Source organism: Mastacembelus armatus, chromosome 21, assembly GCF_900324485.2.
Source record: "Mastacembelus armatus chromosome 21, fMasArm1.2, whole genome shotgun sequence".
NCBI classification, from domain to species: Eukaryota; Metazoa; Chordata; class Actinopteri; order Synbranchiformes; family Mastacembelidae; genus Mastacembelus; species Mastacembelus armatus.
The window spans coordinates 14,173,944-14,194,262 of NC_046653.1; the positions used below are offsets into that span (position 1 = coordinate 14,173,944).

General features: G+C 39.6%; 1 protein-coding gene across 3 annotated transcripts in view; it reads left to right on the forward strand.

The window, feature by feature from the left end:
- Positions 1 to 20,319, forward strand: part of myo3b (myosin IIIB) — a 58,314-nt gene that overhangs the window by 15,438 nt on the left and 22,557 nt on the right. The window contains exons 9-26 of one of the 3 annotated variants that reach the window (XM_026296515.1): positions 450 to 515; positions 2,849 to 3,004; positions 5,268 to 5,352; positions 5,456 to 5,572; positions 5,915 to 6,019; positions 6,132 to 6,215; positions 6,348 to 6,550; positions 6,622 to 6,720; positions 6,795 to 6,909; positions 7,002 to 7,128; positions 7,604 to 7,814; positions 8,613 to 8,760; positions 9,918 to 10,071; positions 10,251 to 10,339; positions 10,792 to 10,921; positions 17,333 to 17,412; positions 18,061 to 18,081; positions 19,184 to 19,261. In XM_026296515.1, the coding sequence (XP_026152300.1) occupies positions 450 to 515; positions 2,849 to 3,004; positions 5,268 to 5,352; positions 5,456 to 5,572; positions 5,915 to 6,019; positions 6,132 to 6,215; positions 6,348 to 6,550; positions 6,622 to 6,720; positions 6,795 to 6,909; positions 7,002 to 7,128; positions 7,604 to 7,814; positions 8,613 to 8,760; positions 9,918 to 10,071; positions 10,251 to 10,339; positions 10,792 to 10,921; positions 17,333 to 17,412; positions 18,061 to 18,081; positions 19,184 to 19,261 (2,068 nt within the window). Of the gene's footprint in view, positions 1 to 449; positions 516 to 2,848; positions 3,005 to 5,267; positions 5,353 to 5,455; positions 5,573 to 5,914; positions 6,020 to 6,131; positions 6,216 to 6,347; positions 6,551 to 6,621; positions 6,721 to 6,794; positions 6,910 to 7,001; positions 7,129 to 7,603; positions 7,815 to 8,612; positions 8,761 to 9,917; positions 10,072 to 10,250; positions 10,340 to 10,791; positions 10,922 to 17,332; positions 17,413 to 18,060; positions 18,082 to 19,183; positions 19,262 to 20,319 lie in introns of those variants that run through there. The other 2 variants (XM_033324997.1, XR_004463017.1) reach the window with 2 other exon arrangements.

The following is a 20,319-nucleotide window of genomic DNA, read 5'->3' on the forward strand; positions in this document are numbered from 1 at the left end:
CTGTCAGACTGGCAGCTCCCTGTGAAGATGACTGTACTCAGGCCCGTCCAGCCTTGGCTCCTCTTACAGACCTGCCGCCTGTCATCATGCGCACTTGAAAAGTGTTAGCCTCATTATAGATGGCCTCCGTAAATGCTGCTGACAGAGGTATAACTAACTCCCATAACTTCTGGCTCCCAATGGCAGATGCTTGCTGCCAGACAGTGGAGGCGCTGTTATCGTTTGTCACTTTTTCTGTGGCTGCCACAGACCTGGACCTCGACCAGCTCGTCCTCCAGACCAAAAAACTCTCACAGGAGACTAATGCTCACACTCCACTTGCCAGTGACCGTTTGTCAACTAACTCCAGAGAGACAGTGAAAATTCCTTAATTTGCAGTGGTGATTGTCATTTAAATATGCAGTTTGTCCTATATTTTGCTGATTTCATACGTTGTGTTTTTGTTTCAGAAATCCCTCCCCCACACTGCGAAATCCCGGACAATGGTGCCGAAGTTTCAGCCACTTCATTGGCCAGTAAGTGTCCTCTAACTTCAGCCTGTCAGTCTTTGTCCTCTTCCTGTCCTAAGAGTTTGTGGAAAATCAATGGTTTTGCAAAGGGAGTTGTGAAAGTGTGGAGCAGATGGAAAAAATGAACGATCTTAGAGTCCAGACACTTCAGAAGAACAGAAACTGATTCAGGTTTTATGAAATTCAAATTTTACAGTGTATTATCCAATATTCTTATTTTAGTTTTTTTAATAGTAGTTTTTTTTTTTGGTAAGCATCCTTCAAATTGAGGTGATTGATAAATAGCTATTAGCTAAGAAGATGAGGGAGCAGAGGGATAGTTTAAGGGTGGATAGCAGGAAAGATTTGTATTTTACTTTTGAACCTCTGCAGTTTGGGCAGTAGGTGTTAAAAGGGCTATATCTCACACACTGTGTTGTGGTAAACCTACTGAAATGAAAGCCTAGACTTGGCACTTTAATGTAGCCTCCATTACTTTAAACCAAAGATATGGGTTAAATCTGTAGGCAAGAAATTTGAATGTGTCTAAAATTACTGTTGAACACTTGCTGTTAATGTTGTGTGCAGGACTTACAGTAATACAATTATATAGCATTTGTCCAGTATGAAATGATAAAACATTTTGAGGGAGGGGGGGGGATACCCTGCAGGAATAGCTGAACATTAGCACGTTGTCATAGCTGGGAATGTGCATGTAAACATGGGGGGGAATTGATATTGATATTTTATAGCCAGATTCTATCAGCCATTGGTCTTTCTCTTCATTGACTTTCATTTGTGTAAATCTGCCACAGAGGAACAAACTAATTCACCTGAGTTATCAGCTCTATCTGAGGCCCAGATAACTAATCATTCCCTCCACTGTGCAGAGCTAATAATGTCAGGGGTGGCTTGTAATGGTTGCTCAGAATATACAACCTTAATATCTACTACGCAGAGATGTGTGAGGCTGAGCCATAATGAGAAAATAAAATTCAATTTGTTTGGAGAATTGTTTGCTTAGGCATGGTTTCTGGCTAACATTTATGCTGGTGTTGGTGAAGGTTTGCATTGAAATGTAATAGCTGAAAATAAGTAATTGGAAAAAAAAAACAAAAAAAATAAACCGACTACCATGACGGCCTGCTGTTTGTTTGTTTTTTTTGCCATATTTATTGATTGATCAGGGCAGAATCAAGGTATATTACCCCTTAAACCAGCCAACACACAGTTTAGTTTTTATACTTTGCAGCAGTTTGCAGCTCTGTAGTCTGAGTTAATGGATTGTGTGATATCATATCCAAATTAATCTCCTCAAACAAAGTCCACTAGAGTTCAATGTGGGGAGGCTGGACAATGTTATCAAGGTCTCCAGGCTGTTTGTGGAGCCTTTTCAGCCCTGTCAGGCTTGTGTGTGTGTGTGTGCGTGTGCGTGCGTGTGTGTAGAACTGGGGTAGGGGTTTCCAGGATAATAAATCCATCACCAGTGTCTACATTTGTGCAGCCAAAGAGCCGACTGCGGTGACAAAGTGGTCTGACGTTCAGCATCCCAACAGCACAGCCTCGCTAATAGCAGCAACCTCTGCTTAATGTCCTGATGCTAATGAAATCATGGAATTAACTTTCAGAGCTGAACAAACTGATGAACGAACAGAATTTCAGTGTAGATTGGGTAGTAAGAATTAGATCAGTGCTTTGTCCCTATCTTGTCTCTGCCTGCGGTTGTTGGCATTGCAACACATCCACATACATTCAGACACTCTAAGTAAATAAATGACGGTGCAAATAAGTAAAGGAAGTAAATAAAAAATAGTTGATGTGCATGCTTTAAGGTCTTTTATTTTTATAGATTTGTCACTTATGTCAAAGCCATTAAATGAAAGCCAAATGTGTACCAGGTTTTGTGTGTAGTGTTGTCACAGCCAATATTTTGAGAGCATTTGTATCAGTAGCAAACTGATGCTGAAGTGCAGGTGCTGACCATTGTCACAAAGTGACATCATCGATTGGTAAATACTGTGCTTCAGAGATAGGACTTGGTGCTTCGGCATAGCAGGGCTTGTTTTGGACTCGGGGCCATGGTGATAGTGACCATGTAGTACATGTGGACAGAGAACGACAGACTTGAGACGCAGACTTAAACGTGCTTGCAAGGATATCTCCTCTGGTGTGTCTGTCAGAGCGGATCCGGACAAAATCAGCTTTCCAAAATGTTCAGGTGATTACACACTTTTCTGTTTAGTTTGGATTGAAGATTGGTAAATGATAATGACGGAGGCTTTGTCTGTCTGACAGTTTCTTCTGTTTATTTACTGGCAGTTTGAAGATGAAGTAACTGTGTTATTTTTGTGTTTGCAAAGGTGTCTGATAAAGGATTTTGAGGCACGTCCGTCTGTGACCCACCTCCTGGAGCATCCCTTCATCAAGCAGGCCCACGGCAAAGATGTGGCACTCAGTCAGCAGTTAGCTGCTCTCATCCAGGAGCAGCAAGACGTGGGCTGTAAGAATAAAACCAAGTAAGTCTCCTGAAATGTTTTTTTTTTTTTTTTTTTTTTTAAATGGTCTTACAGAAGACATAATGTGCTTAATGACAAAACTTATTACGTCATTTGTGTGCTGTCATTATTTGTGCTGGTCCAGACAGGCACTTAGTGAGTGTTGATATTTCTTCTCTCCAGTAGGGGGCAGGGTCTCATCTTCTTAAACTCGAGAACAGAAACGATGATGAGCCCAGTAATGGACCTTACAGTATGTGATTAAAGAGAAGTTAGAGAAGTGTGACTAATTCAGAAGGAGTGATTGTGCTGACGAACCTTAGACTAAAAAAAATCCTGTTTAGGACAGTGGATGTGTCAACCACCTGATGGAGAGGCCTTAGTACAAAGCACATAATTATAGCAAATACAGATACATACAAAGGGAAACTTTATCCTAAAATAAATGGATGTATGATAAATGGGTCACATAGTTGTCCTCGTGTCAGAGAACGACAGCACAGAAAGTCTCCCGTTATTCACTGGAGAAATGCTGATCTTGCCAATGAAAATCTTCATTACAAAGGAGTTCGCTGAACCTGCCCTTGACTTGATGTTGTGCCAGTTCTGTTTACTTCTGAGAGCGTGCAGAGTCGTTGCCTGAGTCTGATCCTGAATTCCTGTCCACAGTGAAAGTGGATAATGGGATTAGGAGCTTGTAGGGCGAGAACTGGGCTCGCCTGGTTTAGTCTCTCATGCCACAGATCAGCGCACAATGACTCCAGATAAGAATAAAGACATACAGAACTTAAAAGTAGCAGCCGTAGGTGGAATAGTGTGATTTACTTCAAAGCAGGAGAGAGGTAGAGGCGAGAGGTCTCAAGTCTTTCTCTAAAGGGACATGATGAAAAGTATTCACTTTATATTGAGAAATTCCACCATATTCAGAAAAATACAAAATACACAGGCAGATACAGAAACAATTCCTCGCCTTAAGCTTGTGAATGATATATTTTATTGATATTGCAACAACTTTGCATCATTGAAGCACAAGGACTGGGGTTAATTATTGTCAACAAATACCATGAAAAGCCAAAATCAACTTTTTGTTAGTACATCTTTTGCTACTTTGTCAGTTTCAGCCTGAATATTTCTCGAGATGACATAAATTGTTAAGCTCTCGTCAGAAGTATACACTTTCATTTAATAATAATCACAAAACTGCTTTGGCACTGTTTTAGTAAATGTAGCACTGTGCATTTCTTTGGGACAGTTGTCAACCATGAATTAAAACACACTTTGTGCTCTGAAAACCCAACCCAGTAAATTCAGATAGTTATAATCTAAATGTTGTAGCTAGAGACTTATGCATAACTAAATGGGTTACACCAGACAAGCTAAATATTTCTTACACACAGATGATTAAATATTTATGTAGACCCAGTAACTTTAATACTGTTTCATAACAATATAGTTTTTTTTTTTTTACAATTTTTTCAAATAACATCAGCCTAAATTACTAAATAGCATTGGTTATGTTACCAAAACTATATAAATATGTCTATAAAAGGCATATATGCAGATAAAATAAAGTCACTCCTGTAGCTACAATCGATGATCAGCTGGATCTACAACTGAACTGTTTTTTGTCAGACATGCTGCAGATTGTGGTGCTGGGGTGACTTCCTCTCTGTGAAATAATTGACAGCTTTACACTAGACAGCCCTGCATGTTTTCTAGCAACAGATTTAGACAGAGTATTTATTGATGAACTAATTGACCAATTTGAAATGAGCTAGTAGGCTTTAGACATAAATGTACTTATGGGTTATAAACAGCTGATGCAGCCTGCTGGGTATTAATGGCAGCACAACAGCAAAACCTTATCATTTAAATTCCATAGACAAGGCTGGTTATCCACTGTACATTACATACATAGTCTACTATGTATATTCTGTATTTATAGGCACATAAAGCCATTGACACTCACATACATACAGCCCCTTTTCTTTCTTTCACACACACTGTGCTGTCCCTTGAGGGTTTCTGCATCCCCCGGAGCCAGCTGGCTCTGTGTTGCCCTCTACCCACTGGGGCTCATTGAAGAGTGATAGGTCAAAACACAGATGAAGTGCAATCACGGCCTCTGTTAATGGGAGATCTGTCCTCTGGGAGAACGTTAAGGGCTTCACACAAACCTTGGAAGTGACTGGGTCTTAGTATCTAGTCAGTGAAACTGCTGTTTCTCATTTGTTGCTAACTTTACTGCTTTCTAATGCATTACTATGTGCTTGGCTTCATACAGGCATGAGCGGATCAATACTCGTAAAACCCTCATAATAGAGAGCTGTCTGGATGATGATCTGGTAAACCTGGAGTTCTTAGATGAAGTAAGATTTAATGTGTTTATCTCATTGTGCATTGATCGGTCCAGGATCCAAGGGTTTTGATGCTATGTGCTGCTATGCTACACCATGTGTGTCTTGTCTGCAGGAGACGATCATCAGCCATCTTCAGAAGAGGTATGAAGATCTGCAGGTTTATACTTATGTCGGTGACATCCTCATTGCTCTCAATCCTTTCCAGAATCTCAGCATCTACTCTCCCCAGGTTGGTTATCGACCACTCTCTGAAATGTTCCCAATGGTTTCCCAAATCACAATGTAACTGATTAATGAATGATAAATGATCGACCCTAGAACACTCTAGCTCTGTAGTTTTTTTTTTTTTTTTCTTCATACGTTTAACAACATAGTATATAATTTGTTTGCGTTTTTTCACAATTTTATTTTTCACTCTCTTTAAATTAGTATTTACTATTACCAGATATCTAATCTTTTCAATATGTGGGAGCTCAAAATCTATGTGGAAATTATTTGATCTGTTAATATTTTTTTCCCTGTGGTGATGTTTAAGGACCAAAAATTATACATTTTATGTATCTGCTCTTAGTTCTCAAAGCTATACCATGGTGTAAAGCGGTCTGACAACCCCCCACACATCTTTGCTACTGCAGATGCAGCCTACCAGGGCATGGTGACATTCTGCAAAGACCAGGTATTCTACAGAAAAATAACTAGATTACTGGATATATCCAAGCTTATGAATGTAATGTAAATGATGCTTGGCTTGATGTTTTAGACACTGGATGTCTTCCCTTTTGCTTTAGTGTATCATCATCAGCGGAGAGAGTGGTGCTGGGAAAACAGAGAGCGCTCATCTGATTGTTCAACATCTTACATTCCTGGGAAAGGTATGACAGCGTTGGTCACTAAAGATGATAGTATTGCATACAATCTTGATTATTCCATAGTTTATGAAATAGAATTTTAAAATATATATTTATAGAATAGTTTATTAAATATAATCCAAATGTTTTTTTTAGGCAAACAACCGAACACTACGTGAAAAGATACTGCAGGTGAACCCGCTTGTTGAGGCTTTCGGAAATGCCTGCACAGCTATCAATGACAACTCCAGCCGCTTTGGGAAGTACCTGGAGATGAAGTTCACATCAACCGGAGCGGTCATTGGGGCCAAGATATCAGAGTACCTGCTGGAGAAGTCGAGGGTCATCAAACAGGCCACGTATGTGACGCTCTTCCTTGTTCTCACTGGGTTTGCCTTGTTGTACTTCTGACTAGTCTGTTTCCTTTCAGAGGAGAGAAAAACTTCCACATATTTTATTACATATATGCTGGGCTTTACCACCAAGACAAGCTGAAGCCTTACAGGTTACCGGACAGGACACCTCCCAGGTTAGTGCTGCATGTGCCATCTTTGATTTTCTGTTGTGCAAACTGACGTTGACAGTCGTCATGTGTATCTGCAGGTACATTGACAGTCAACACAGCAAAGTTATGCAAGACATTGTCTCCAGCAAACTGTACAAAGAACAGTTTGACGCAATTCAGGACTGTTTCCGAAACATTGGCTTCACTGAAGAGGTATTTCAATTATCAACAGAACATACTACACAGCTTTTAGTCAAAGATCTATCCAGTGCTATATTATTTGGATTATTTCTTCTATTTTTTAGGAAGTGAACTCTGTGTACCGAATTCTCTCAGCCATTTTGAACACAGGCAATATTGAATTTGCTGCCATTACATCCCAGCATCAGACCGATAAGAGTGAAGTGCCTAACTCAGAGGCCTTAGAGAACGGTGAGATATGTTACATGTTAGTGGTACTCTTATTTTAACCATCAAAATATGTAGAGTTTTCATAGTCTCTAGGAAGATGAAAGAGTTTATGTGCTTTAGGTGAGGTTTTTAAAAAAAGATGCCTTTTTTTTTTTTTTTTTAATGTTTCACTCCTTGAGTGATGAAATCAAGTCTGCAGTTTGTCTTGGTGGGTGATTTTAAATGCCTTGGAGTGTTTTCAGAAGGCATCCTTTCTGTTGTACATTTTATCTTAGAGAAAACTTAGAGAAAAGAGAAAACACTGTAGAGAACTTTTGTGATAGTTTATGTAATTTTATTTTTTGTGTAACATTTTAATTTAGTATATGTGTTTTGTAAGCCTGCACATCACACAAAATAAACAAATCAATCAAATCTCATTTCATTTGTTTTTATGATGATTAAGGGAGGTCTGATCTTGGTTATCAAACTGATTAACAGTTTTCTTTTTTCTCAGCTGCATCCCTCCTCAGCATTGGCCCCGAGGAGCTCCAGGAGGCGCTGACCTCTCAGTGTGTGGTCACCAGAGGCGAGACCATTATCCGCACCAACACCGTGGACAAAGCCACAGACGTCCGAGACGCCATGTCCAAGGCCTTGTATGGACGGCTCTTTAGCTGGATAGTCAACCGCATCAACTCCCTGCTGCAGCCTGACGTGAGCACCTGGTGAGTGTGTGCTGGTGATGAACATCTGTGTGGACGTCCAGTGTTACTTCTCTTCGTCAGTCGTCTCATGCGATCACGCAGAGTTTCTGCAAAGCTCTGATGACCTTTGTGGAAGTCTGTAGAGGTAGATGCAAACATGCAGAGGAGAATATCAATGGAAAAGCACAAGACAAGTGAAATGGGAGGAAAAAAAGTTTTAATAAATTTTTGATACTGAGTTGCGTGCAGAGAAAATAATGTTCAGATGATTAAAAGACTTCAGAGAGACTGCAAAGAGGCTGTTCATTGATCCAAAAGAATTCCTTCATAAATATGAGCATTGACTGTCAAGGAGTCGTCTCAGAGATGTACAAAAGCCAGAGTTCCTGTCTACGTTCCAGTCATCTTTGCCCTTTTCTTATTGCCATTAATAACCCACTAGCACAGGCTAAAGGTGACCTCTAAATACAGTGGATAATGGCTGATCATGAAAAGCAGCAGCTCCAAGCACTGAGTATAAAACGCAGTGTGTTTAAGTCTTGATGCTGTGTTGTAGAAAAGCATATTGGCTGTGCAGATATTGAAAATGACTTGAGGTTGAATCGATAGAGACTGAAATAAAACCATTTAAAAAGCTTTGACTTTTTGAAAGATGATGTTTATGATTTCTCATCAGACTAGGCCGTCCAGACCAGACTGTATTTGGGTTGAACTTGGATTATCATTAAAGTTTTATCAATTAATGCGGCTGCGAGGGATTTGCTTGTTCCGTTACTTAGAAGAATTAAGTTTGTTTGTCCCCTTTTTTCTCCTTTGAAGTGCCGCAGAGAGCGGCATGAATGTGGGAATCCTGGACATCTTTGGATTTGAAAATTTCAAAAAGAACTCTTTTGAACAACTGTGCATCAACATTGCGAATGAGCAGATCCAGTTTTACTTCAACCAGCACATATTTGCCCTCGAACAGGTGAGTTTGACAAACAGAAAGAGTTTATTAATCATATGGTCATGCAAATACATCATGCTGAAGATATTGTATTCAAATGCATTGAACAAAAAAAAACCCCAGCTATAGAAATCAGTTGTTTTAATATTATTTGTGTCACATCCGTCAGGGCAGAGATGCTGTCAACATGAACATTTTGCTTGTAGCCGAGCTGTGATGTGTAAAGGATTGTTTATTCTGTTGTGCACCATCAAATTACTCTTAATTGATTTAATGAAGTTGTTTACCCTGAAGTGTGAGGAGAAGTCTTTATTTTCCTTGATGGAAATGAGCAGACATTAATCAAGAACCATTCTGCCATAATGCCTTTTAGCCTGTGTTAACTCTGCAACTGTCTTTCTAAAAGGAAAGACAAACATGTATATATAATGTTTGGTTGCATGCAAACTCACTGCAGTCTGCATTAAAATACATATAGCAACACAGTTATCCTAAGAAGAATACCCTACAAATTAGTCAACAGAATCATTTATTGAGGCAGGATTAGGCTCAGTATAAGACATGATGAAATGCATTTTTCAGCACTTTGCAGGACCCAGACAGTTATTGAAAACCAACATTTACCCCCTTACGCATTAATTACAGTAATAATTATTGAAAGTAGAGCTCCAGGCTCATTCAATAGTTTCCCTTCCACATGGAAATGCCAGCTGTCCCTGTGCTTAGTGGAAAAGGATTTTCCTATGGTGTAGATGTCTTCAGTCTCACTGTACACAGAAACTTATTATTCTGAGTTAATGACTTAAACATGAGGAGGGTTTAGATCTATTGGTTCCACTTTATTAGTAAAATATATATTTAAAACAACTTTTTGATCTGAAATTAAATAGATGCAATAATATGATATGACTCTGGGTTATTTGCAAATTGAAATAAATTATGAATAAGAAAGTGGCTCTATTTGTTAGTTTAGTTGCTGTTTTATGCATTCAGTAAAAGACTCTCTCATGCTGTAAACTTCAGCCATAGACACACAGCCTATTGCAGCTGTTTGGTTTTGTTGATTAGAAACTGTTTTTCCCCACACATACACAAATCATATTCAGCCCAGATTGTTTAATTGGGTCATTTAGAAAAATCATTAACTAGATTGTTCTACATTCACTGGTTTTAATTAGATGGAATATCAGAGCGAGGGAGTGGATGCCAGTCTGGTGGTGTACGAGGACAACAGGCCGATCCTGGACATGTTCCTGCAGAAGCCCATGGGTCTGCTGTCCCTGCTGGATGAAGAGAGCCGTTTCCCTCAGGCCACTGATCAGACCTTAGTGGGTAAGACTGCAGCTACACCTGCAACGTGCTCAGACATCAAACGGTCGATGAAAATTAATTAGAGTGTACGAGGTCAGAGTTCAACATCATCTTTGAATGCACCTTCCACATAGTTTTGTGCAAAGGATTCTTTTGCATCTTAAATACATTTTTTTTTCTTTTTCATTTCTTGTTTGCAGATAAATTTGAGGACAATTTGCGCTACAAGTATTTCTGGATACCAAAACGTATGGAGCTTTGTTTTGGAATACAGCATTATGCTGGAAAGGTATGAATCAGTCTTTGGTTTTACAGCAGTGTTTCTTTTTACTATGATGTTTAACAGTTGGACACAGTTCAGAGGCCTTTTTTTTTTTTTTTTTTTAGCAGACATTGTTTCTGTTCTTCATGAGATTGTGATTGTGAGCCATCATGGACACCAGGACCTTGAAACTGAATTAAACTATCATTCATGTTTTTATTTCTGCCTGTTTGTTCCTACTGTGATGTGTCACAGTGTGTTTTGCCAAGACGCCCACTGCAATGAACATCAGTTTAATGCTTTTGTATATGATTTTGACCACGTCACATCATGATATATCTATACATATATAACTGGCATAAAAAAAAAAAATGTCATGTTTATTTCAGCTCTGTGCAAGAGGTAATGAAAAAAAATATCCATGAATATTAGACTAGATTAGATTATTTAGACTATTTACTATATGTTTACTTCCACAGGTCATGTACAGTGTGAATGGATTTTTGGAGAAAAACCGGGACACACTTCCTGCAGACATAGTTGTGGTGCTGAGAACATCAGAGAACAAACTTCTGCAGCAGCTGTTTTCCAGCCCCTTGACCAAAACAGGTATTCTTCTTTAGGCCTCAATGAAAAAAAATTGCATTTTAGAACATCTCAGCCACTGACACTAACAGGAGTATTATTCTGCTGAAAACCACAATGGAAATGGAAATGAAAACTTTTCTTGGAAACAAACTATTGTTAACAATGCCAGGTTCTGACTGTATTACTCTATGAATTGCGCCAGTGTCTACTGCTTCCATAAATGTTCAGGTAAGTGGGTTTCTTAAAGACGCGGGTCCCAGGCATCTCCTGGTCCCCCTTCATTTCAAGCCTCTGTGTGCCGTTCTCGGATAAATCTGCAGTCTCCATTATCTCTTGAGAGGCTCAGCTCTCTGCACGGCGCTCTGTTTTTATTTTCACTAAGCTGTCCCTCTTGGTTTCCCACTGCTGAATGCTATCTTCAGATTGTGGGTGCAGTGGGATATTTTTATGATAAGGTTTCTAAATACCCAGGGGATGAAGAAACAGTATTTAGAGAACACAAAAGCATCTCTTCCCACCTCTTTTCTGTTGGTTAAATGAAGGTAGTAATGTGCCCGTCATTAGCTGCAGCTGAGGCCTTCTGGTCACTTGACTTAGCTGAAATGCTAATAGGTGTGTTAAATTATCAGTTTCCCACTTCCTACTTTATTTCAGCTAAGCCACATTATGTGATTCACTTTTTTTTAGGGACCTGTAAATGCCTGCTTTCACTCCCAGTAGCATTAGCAGGAGCTTCAATTCACAAAAGGCACCCTAGCTAAGACTCAGTGGAAATCTGTGTGATGTGTCTGTAAACTGCAGTTGCAGGTTGTCCACAAGGGAGCCTTCAGCCACTTCCTTTCTGCAATTAAAGGCTTCAAAGGAGTACACAATAAAAACACATCCAGTGAGCACTTCATTTCAGTGCACAAAAGCACTGAATAGAAACTAAGATGCGCTGTAATGTTTACTGCTGCCGACATAGTGTCAGTTAGGTCTAAAAGCTTCTTCATTTCCTTTTATTCCCCTGCACTTTAGTCCGTCCTGCTGTTCAGACTGATGGAAAATGTTAATGTGATGATTTATCAAACAAATAAACTGCCGGTGTGTTGTGCAGTTTGAGTATTTGCTCTTTAAAGCTTTTCTAAAGCTTTGCAGTAGGTGTTTAGATTTTTTTATTTTATTTTTTTTGCATGTTAATTTAGAAGTGAACGCACTGCTGTCTCTGTTAATTCTTAGGAGTTGGAGGTCCAAATCTCTCATTGCAGTTTTGTGAAACTGCAGATCATCTCATTAGATAAAAGCTATGAGACACTCTGCTCTAGCACAACAGTCTTCTGGACATGATTGAGTGCTGTTTAAAGTGAGATACAGTACAGCATAAGAAAATTGTAAATCTAATCTTCAGGGTAAAATTTGTGAGGGGATTTAATTTGCATTTCACTTCGCATTATAAATTCACTGTTATCTGTGAAATTACCATTATCGGGGGGGATCTGATGAAAATCTGTTTTACACTAGGGTGGTGATGCACTCTGGGTCTCCTCACTGTGTCACCACTAGGGGACACCCTTGTAGACCTGCAGTCTGGTGCTGTAATGGAAGAAAAATATGGATCTTGGATGTCAAACTGCACATGCCATGAATGTTAATGTTTCTGCTGCATATCAAGCTGCAGAAAACAGAAACACTTCCTCTGAATTGTTCTTTGTAGTTTCCCTTCTCCTTTCCTTTTAGAAAGAACTTGTCTTTTTTTCCACACACCACATTGAGAATGTGAGCGTCTGATTAGTGGGTGCAGTTCATGTTTGGAGAACAGTAGGAAACTAGGAAGGCCCCAGAAAGTAAAAGCTCCTAGGCGGTGAATAGTGAGGCCACTTGAGTCCTGTAGAATGTGGGTCCTTAGTGCTTGGCCATGTGGTGGTGTTTTGTCAGAGGAAATGGGACGTATTTGCATGGACAAATTCCTCAGAGCCGGGGCCTTTTCCCAGATCAGGAGGATCACAGTGTTTGAATTGGCTGAGCTCAGTCGGGCCTACCGGGGCCTGGGCAGCCTGCGGTTACACTGTTGGTCTCTCTGTGTGTGTCTGTGTAGCCACAGGGCTGCCTGGCCCTGCTGCTTGTAGCACAGCACATCTGCACATCAACACTGCAACTCGACAGTGCCAGCCTTCGTCAGGGCACGATGAAAATGGAGCGATGTGCTTCCCTGCAGTGAATAAAACTTCACAGATATAGCAGTGCTGATGTATATTCCCTGCATGTTTTATTTTTTTATATGCAGCATTTACCTGGGCTTTTAACACTGGATAATCTATACTACACAGTATGTGGGAATGTTACCATTATGAATTATTGGTATACATGCGCCAAACATTTGAAATATTCACGTTTTTAAACATTATCACTGACAAAATGTAGGTTGAGTTTTATATGCAGAAATCTATTGCTTTAAAGTCTGACTTATTGCCACATGTGTGTATGGAAAGGATATTTGTTCTAATTTTAGTAAGAAGATCACTTTCAGGAGGGGATTTAATTTAACATCTTACCAATTGAAACCACATGAAAAAAAAAAAATGTTATCAGGCTCAAAAAATCCTCCCTGAGATTGTGTGTTTTTATGCTGTTCCCATGATAGTTAATCAGTGCTTTGAAAAGTCATCATAAAACCATAAAAAAGTGGAGAGCCATGATTTTAATCAGTTTCATTAAGGAAGACAAGTCAGTGTGGCTTTACTGTATATTTGTCTTTAGTGGTGGGAAGTGGTGTACATATGTATTTAAGTAGGTAAATACACATTTAAAGTACATTTACTGATTATATTGTATTTCCATTTTATGCTACCATTTCATACCTTCATACCTCTATTTCACTGCTTTTCAGATATCTGTGTGTCTGACACTTGGGTTGTTAGTTCTTCAGCACATTAGATTTTACATATTAAACATGTTAGATAAACCCACACTCAGTGCTGACAGTCTTAGGACTCATAAGGTGTATGTCCTTATTTTCATTCTTTAGGAAGGTTTTGTTTGTATTTTACAATTACAAGTGAATGAAACAAGCTCATATATTAATATTCTCCTATGAGACAGTATCTGAGGGTCAAATCTATCATACATGTTCAACAGTTTATATATTGGTTTTATATCTTCACATGGAGCCACAGTTGCAGTTCTCCCACCGTCTGCATCGCCCTCTGTCTCCCTTCATGTTAGGAGATGCTCCTGTGTAGATATGACAGGCTTCTCCCATCGATATGACACGTTTGGCTCTTTGTTCTCTCCCACTAGAAGCGTTTTTTGTTTTTTTGTTTTTTTGTTTTTTTTATCCCAGTGGGCAGATGCCACAGTCTTTCACCAGACTTCCACACAAGAGAGACTCGCTCACTGAGTAATACTTTTGTTCAATTTCTCTCCTAATCGTGGTATTGGAGAATGTTTTGAGTCAGCAGTAGGATTTCTGACGGTCCCGCACATCAATAGCAAGGAGCCAGCTCTAAGTCACATGGTGCAACATTCTTTGATAAATGCAACACTGTGTTGTGTCACTAAAAGCCAATTACACCATGCTTTCTATGATTGATCTGCTCTGACAGTAGTGGATGGCATTTAAATCAACAGCCCCCGGAGCCATCTCTAGGCATAAACGGTGGTGGTTATGGAGGATGGGGAGGGTGACGGGGGTTATGGGTGCTTTAATCTCATTTGCTTGGTTGCTGAGTTGAGTTTCTAGATCACATGTTTTCAAAAAGAGAGCGGGAGAGCGGCAGAGATATCCAGCAAGCCTCTGCTCACTCAGCTTGGGAAGGCTGCTCTCTCTTACAGCTTTGATTGTCCCCTGTGTCGACAGCTCGATCCACAGCTTCTGAAGTACAAGGCGCACACTGGCACTCATAAAAGCATGTAGGGAGGTGTCATATTGAACGCGGGATTGCTTTTTAATCCCAAGCACATTGACTATTCTTGTCAATAGAACCCCAATACAACTGCCAGCTTGAGCTTTTTTTTTTCCTACAAGATTCTTGCTGGGCTTAATTTTCAAAGTGAACGCACAGATGCCAAGGAAGGCTTTTTCTCTCTCTGCCCCCCCCCCCCCCCCCCCCCCCCCCCACACACACACACACACCACTCTGCCTCTCTCTGTGTTTGTCCTGGAAGTCTATGCCAAGAGCAACATGCGTGAAAGCAGAAACGACCAGTGGGACACTTCTCCACCGCCTGTTTCTCAAGACTGGATGACCTGATGGGAAATATTGCCCTCACCTGCTCTTTTTTTTTTTTTATTCATTATTCATTCACATAGTTTTTTTTTTTCTTTTAACTGAATTCACTATCAAAGAACAAATCTTTTTTTTTTTCTTGCACATCTTTGTATTTGCATAATTATTATCCACATCATTAGCTAGGTTCCCCATTCTGTCTGAATTAGAAGGTTTGCTTTCAGGCCGGACATCACAGGTGTTCCCTTGGTTTCATGTCTCATGAGGCACAAATCTTTGAGGATACTGACTATTAACCCATGCTCTAATCATCTAGTCAGGAGGGGATATGAAGCCTGCTAGAAGAATGAATTAATACAACCCACCAAGGAATACACGAAGAAAGAAGTGAGTGTCCATTTGCAAGGCTTAGGTACAACTGTCATAGTTTCTCTCATTGCGGCGCAGCCCCTTCATCTCCCCTTGATGGTGTCATGGAAGTGAGAGGCGTGAAAGCACAGTGACACTCCACGAGCCCGTTCCACTCGCAGCCGCTAATTCATCATGACAAATGTGCTCAGATGATCTGGCCCAGCAGCACTAATGGGGAGAGGAGAGAGTGCGCTTCATTTGCACAAGACCCACTCCAATTAATCCATCCAGCTTTACTCTGGGCTAATTGGAGCAGGGCCCTCACTGCCTGTGTGCTGGTAATATACCCGACACAGTTTAGCAGCTCCTGTTCTCAAAGATCATATATGTGTGTGTGTTTTGTTTTTTTCTTTGTGTGTGTGTGTGGATTGTGCCAAAGGGCTCTTTGAGATTGTAAAATTGTCCCCATGATCCTAAACATAATGAGAAATGTTAACATATTTTACACTTTTCTTTCTTCTGTTTGAGATTCCAATTATGTACCTGTGGTTACTTTTCCAAAAAAAAAAAATCAACAAATGGAAACATGCGTATTTTACTGTGACAAAGTGTTTAGAAATTAGTTTGTTTGCCAAATGCAAAGTGCATTAATAGCCGAAGAAATGAGTAGATAAATATTAGTAGATAACTGTCAGATGCTCAAAGCAGCAGCACTACTATCTTTAAAGACTCTTTTGAAGTGCACTCACATCATATGTTTGGGGTGTTTTTTCCACTACAGCACAGTGTGCATATGTTTTTTTGCGCACACATTAACATGTGTGCGTGTCTGTGCGTTTGTCCCATAAGACACCACTTTGCTTTGGCTTGGTGCAAAACCTTGGCTCAAATATGACGTTCTTTCTCTAAAGTTAGAAGTGGTCTGGCTCCTAATTAATCCATCATAAATTGATTCTGATCTCTCTAGTGTTTGACTGATGCCGCTAATACACACTTGATGGTGCATACTCCTTCGAGAAAGCCAGGCTCTTATCCAGTGTTTAAGTTTTTTGGCTCACTGTCAGACTGTCTTTACCAACTGACATGAGTATTGAAATCATATAGCAGAAGTCGTCTACATATTTGCATTTCAGAAGTTCGTCGGTGTGCAGTAAAAAAAAAAAAAAAAATCTAGAACAATTGTTGGCCTGTCACTTCACTTTATCTTAAAAAACTTACAAAGGTTTTCCTCCTTGCCATACACGGCTGCTTGGGTAATGCTGCCTCCTGTGTCTGCAGACGTATTTTTCTAAAGGTGTGTGTGGCACATCTGTGCAGCTATTGTTTATTCATGGAGTAAACCCTTTGAAATGTGTTAAGATACTTCCCACTCATTATAAAAATCCTGCCACCCATGGATTAGGACTTTGATGTCACCAATCCTGCTTCAAAGGCTTCTTTCACTGCTATTAATCACAGTTTAGCCTCTGAAGATATAGCCAGAGAAAACATTTGGACATCTTGTGCAGAAACTTTGAAATGTTCAGACTGTCTTGCATATGCTATGTTCATATCCTTTCCGCTGCGTGTGGGGCTGTTGGACTGCTGTGCACACAGCTGCACTCCTGAGTCCATGGGATTCAGCTCAGATTTAGGCTCTTACTGAACTGTCTTTTATATTGTGCTGCAGTATGAACGTTACAGTTAATATTGTAGTGTAGTTGTTCACTTTGATTTTCTTTTATCTTGTATGTTGAAAATGAATCTCACCCCAAAGTGATTGCTGTAAGTCAGTATTTAATAGCTCAGACCTTCTTTAAGAGTTAAATAAACCTTCGCCTTTCTTCTTCATGAGTGTGCTGTGGTTTGGTTTTCTTTTTTCTTTTTTTTTTAACAGGAAATCTTGCGACGTCCAGGGCCAGGGTCACTGCGGCCTCTAGATCTCTGCCGCCGCAGCTCAGCTCAGGACGTAGCAAGGTGAGGCTTGTGCTCCTGCAGCACAAATCATCACATCTGAGCGCATATTGTTTATTTGTTGCTCACAGGCGTCACACCATAAGAAACTCAGTAAAAGCCTGTGCTGTGAAGCATAACCACATTAATTGACTACCCTGTTATGTTTGCTGTCTTGCTCGTGGTGATCACCATCTGGCATTTACTGCCTATGACATAAACGCAGTCTCTCCGTCTTATTAACTATTGTTGTTTTGTTGTCAGTGGGCAGTAAAGTATTGTACAATGTACTATTTTTGTATTTTTGAGTCTCATAAATCACATGATCATCACAAATAAGTACGTCCCCATGGACAATATTTCATAGTAATTGATTTAGGAGCATCAGTGGAGATGTCTTCATATCATAGTCTCAAAAAACTATTTCTTTTCTGGAATAAACTTTATGTATTTTACTTTATTTAAGGGGGAGTATTTGATCAAATCATAATGTTTTTATGACCTGATTTTAATAGAATTGAAAAATCTTCATTATTTAATAGTTTTAAAGAAGTCACATTATGATTTCCAATGGAATCCTCCTTAAAGGTGAATTTCACTCTTTTACTTCTTCTCTATACACTTCTCTCTTCCTTTATTTCCATGTTACTCGTCGACATGTGGCATACTCAGTCTCCCAAATATCTAATGAAGGTAAGACCTTTATTTAAAAAAAACAACAAAAATGTATGAAACTAAATAGCAGTCTCTGAAAATACATAATTCACTGAAATCAGCCGAACATCATTGTAATTCAAATTGAAACATTAACTATGTTTCTGCAGCTTCACTCGTAACATGAATCAGACAGAGCCTGGCTTTGGAAAATGTAAATCATGTCTTTTGAACTATTTTTCACACTAACAATTCTGCGTTAATATTGTAAACAAAGCCTCTGCGATGTATCTTTATTAGATTATAGAAAAGCTTAATATGAAACACAAACACAGAAGGCTAACTGTGACAAAACAGTCCTACTTTGTCAAACTTCTACTGAGCCCCTGCTCAGTTATTCTCGAACAAGAACGGACTTCTTAATAATAAGTCAGTGTGATTGATGCAATATGTATGTCGCCATGTTCTCAATCAGAGCTGGGGAAAAGTTGACAAAAAGTGACACAAGACTTTACGAGTAGGACCGGATTGAAGTAGTGTAATGGTTGTTAGAATAGCGAAAGGGAGTTTGTATTTCTCTGTGATCTGCTTTCAGAATAGCAAAGTATCTGTTGTCTCTTCATGTAACTCAGAGAAGGTTTGACATACCTTTCTTTCTCTGGGCAAAGATGAAATAAAGTTTTAAGATATGCACTTTGCTACGTAGATTTACCATAAAATATCTATTGCATCATTAATTTTGATGAAGCCATGAACTGCAAAGGCCATTAGAAAGCTTGTATTGTGTCCTCGTTAATCCGTCGTCATCAGGATGACTGTCTGCTTGGTGACGGCTAGTCTCATTACTCAGAACGCTCTGCAATTTTCCCATGCCCCACAGCAGTGCAGAATTATTCTCTAGATTGTTAGTTTTAAGTGTTTATGGGGCTGTGTTATACAGGCGGCACAGTTAGTACAGCTGTGTATTCCCTAGTGGCCCATTTAGGGGAAGGAGACCTGCTGTAATAATACCTTTATGTCTGCAGAGCCCACCGAGGACATCAGGTTGCAAATAAACAGCATTTCATTTGAATCTGCTACTTTTTTAGGGGATGCTCCTGGCCTGAGTCTGGTGTTTCTAATTGTGAATGTTTGTGTTCAGGTGGATACGATGGAGATGATGCGTCACCCAGAGGAAACCACCAACATGAGGAGACAGACTGTGGCCTCCTATTTCCGTGTAGGTGTTTTTTCATGCAACTACCTCACAAGAAGCAATTTTAACAGTTCATGTGCTATTCTATTTACTCCTAAAATCCTAATGTTGCTACTCAACAATAGCTATTTTTCTAAAAAAAAAAAAGAACTAAGAGAATAGTTGGACAAATATCAACAGAACAGCTAAGTAGAGTATTGAAACAAACCCGTATGTTACACTGTGGTGACTGTTTGAATCTCATACGAACCAGGGGCCTTTCCTCCTGTCTGAGTTTTCTCAGGGTTCTCTGGATTCCTCCCACAGTCCAACAACATGCATTTCGTGGTTAGATTTATTGGTGACTCTAAATGGCCTGTAGGTGTGAATGTCTGTTTCTATGTGTTTCTTTGCGATCTGTCTGCGTGCCCCGCCTCTAGTCCAGTGTCAGCTGGGATTGTTTTCAGCCCCTCGACAACCCTAGAAGGATAAGTGGTAGATAATGGATGGATAGATGGAAAACTGGAAACCTTCTGCATGTGTTTCACAATAAAAGCATTCCAGGGAAGTGAAGCGATTATTCTCATTAAGCCACTGGGGGGGGCTTTTATTTTGTTTTTTTTGTTTGTTTTTTTTTTGTGCCTGGCTGGTGAACACTGTCGAGCCTATAGCTGCCGTAGAGCCAGATATTTTCCATATTCAATATTGGACTTGAATTTGTTGAGTGGTCAAATGAAAATTTCTCTGTATTAGCCGAATGTGAAAATAAGCAACTGTTTGCTCCCTAACAAGTGCACAAAAACTTTATAAGGTAATAAACTGCACTGTTTTGTTTTGCTGCCACAATTGGTAATGCAAAATTACCCAAAAAATCCAAAATTGACTCTATTTATTAAGTGATTCACATTGGCTATGTGAGAATAAAAAACTCTGCCTAAGTCTTTTGGGACTGATTAATACTGTCAGTTACTTTTCAGCTTGTACTCTGTTAACAAACACATCTGTGTCTGGAAAAAGTTGGATGCTCTTTGAAATGCAAATCATCATAACTGAACTTACAGCACCACCGGACTTTGATAATGTAAATTCATGTGATAACTGCT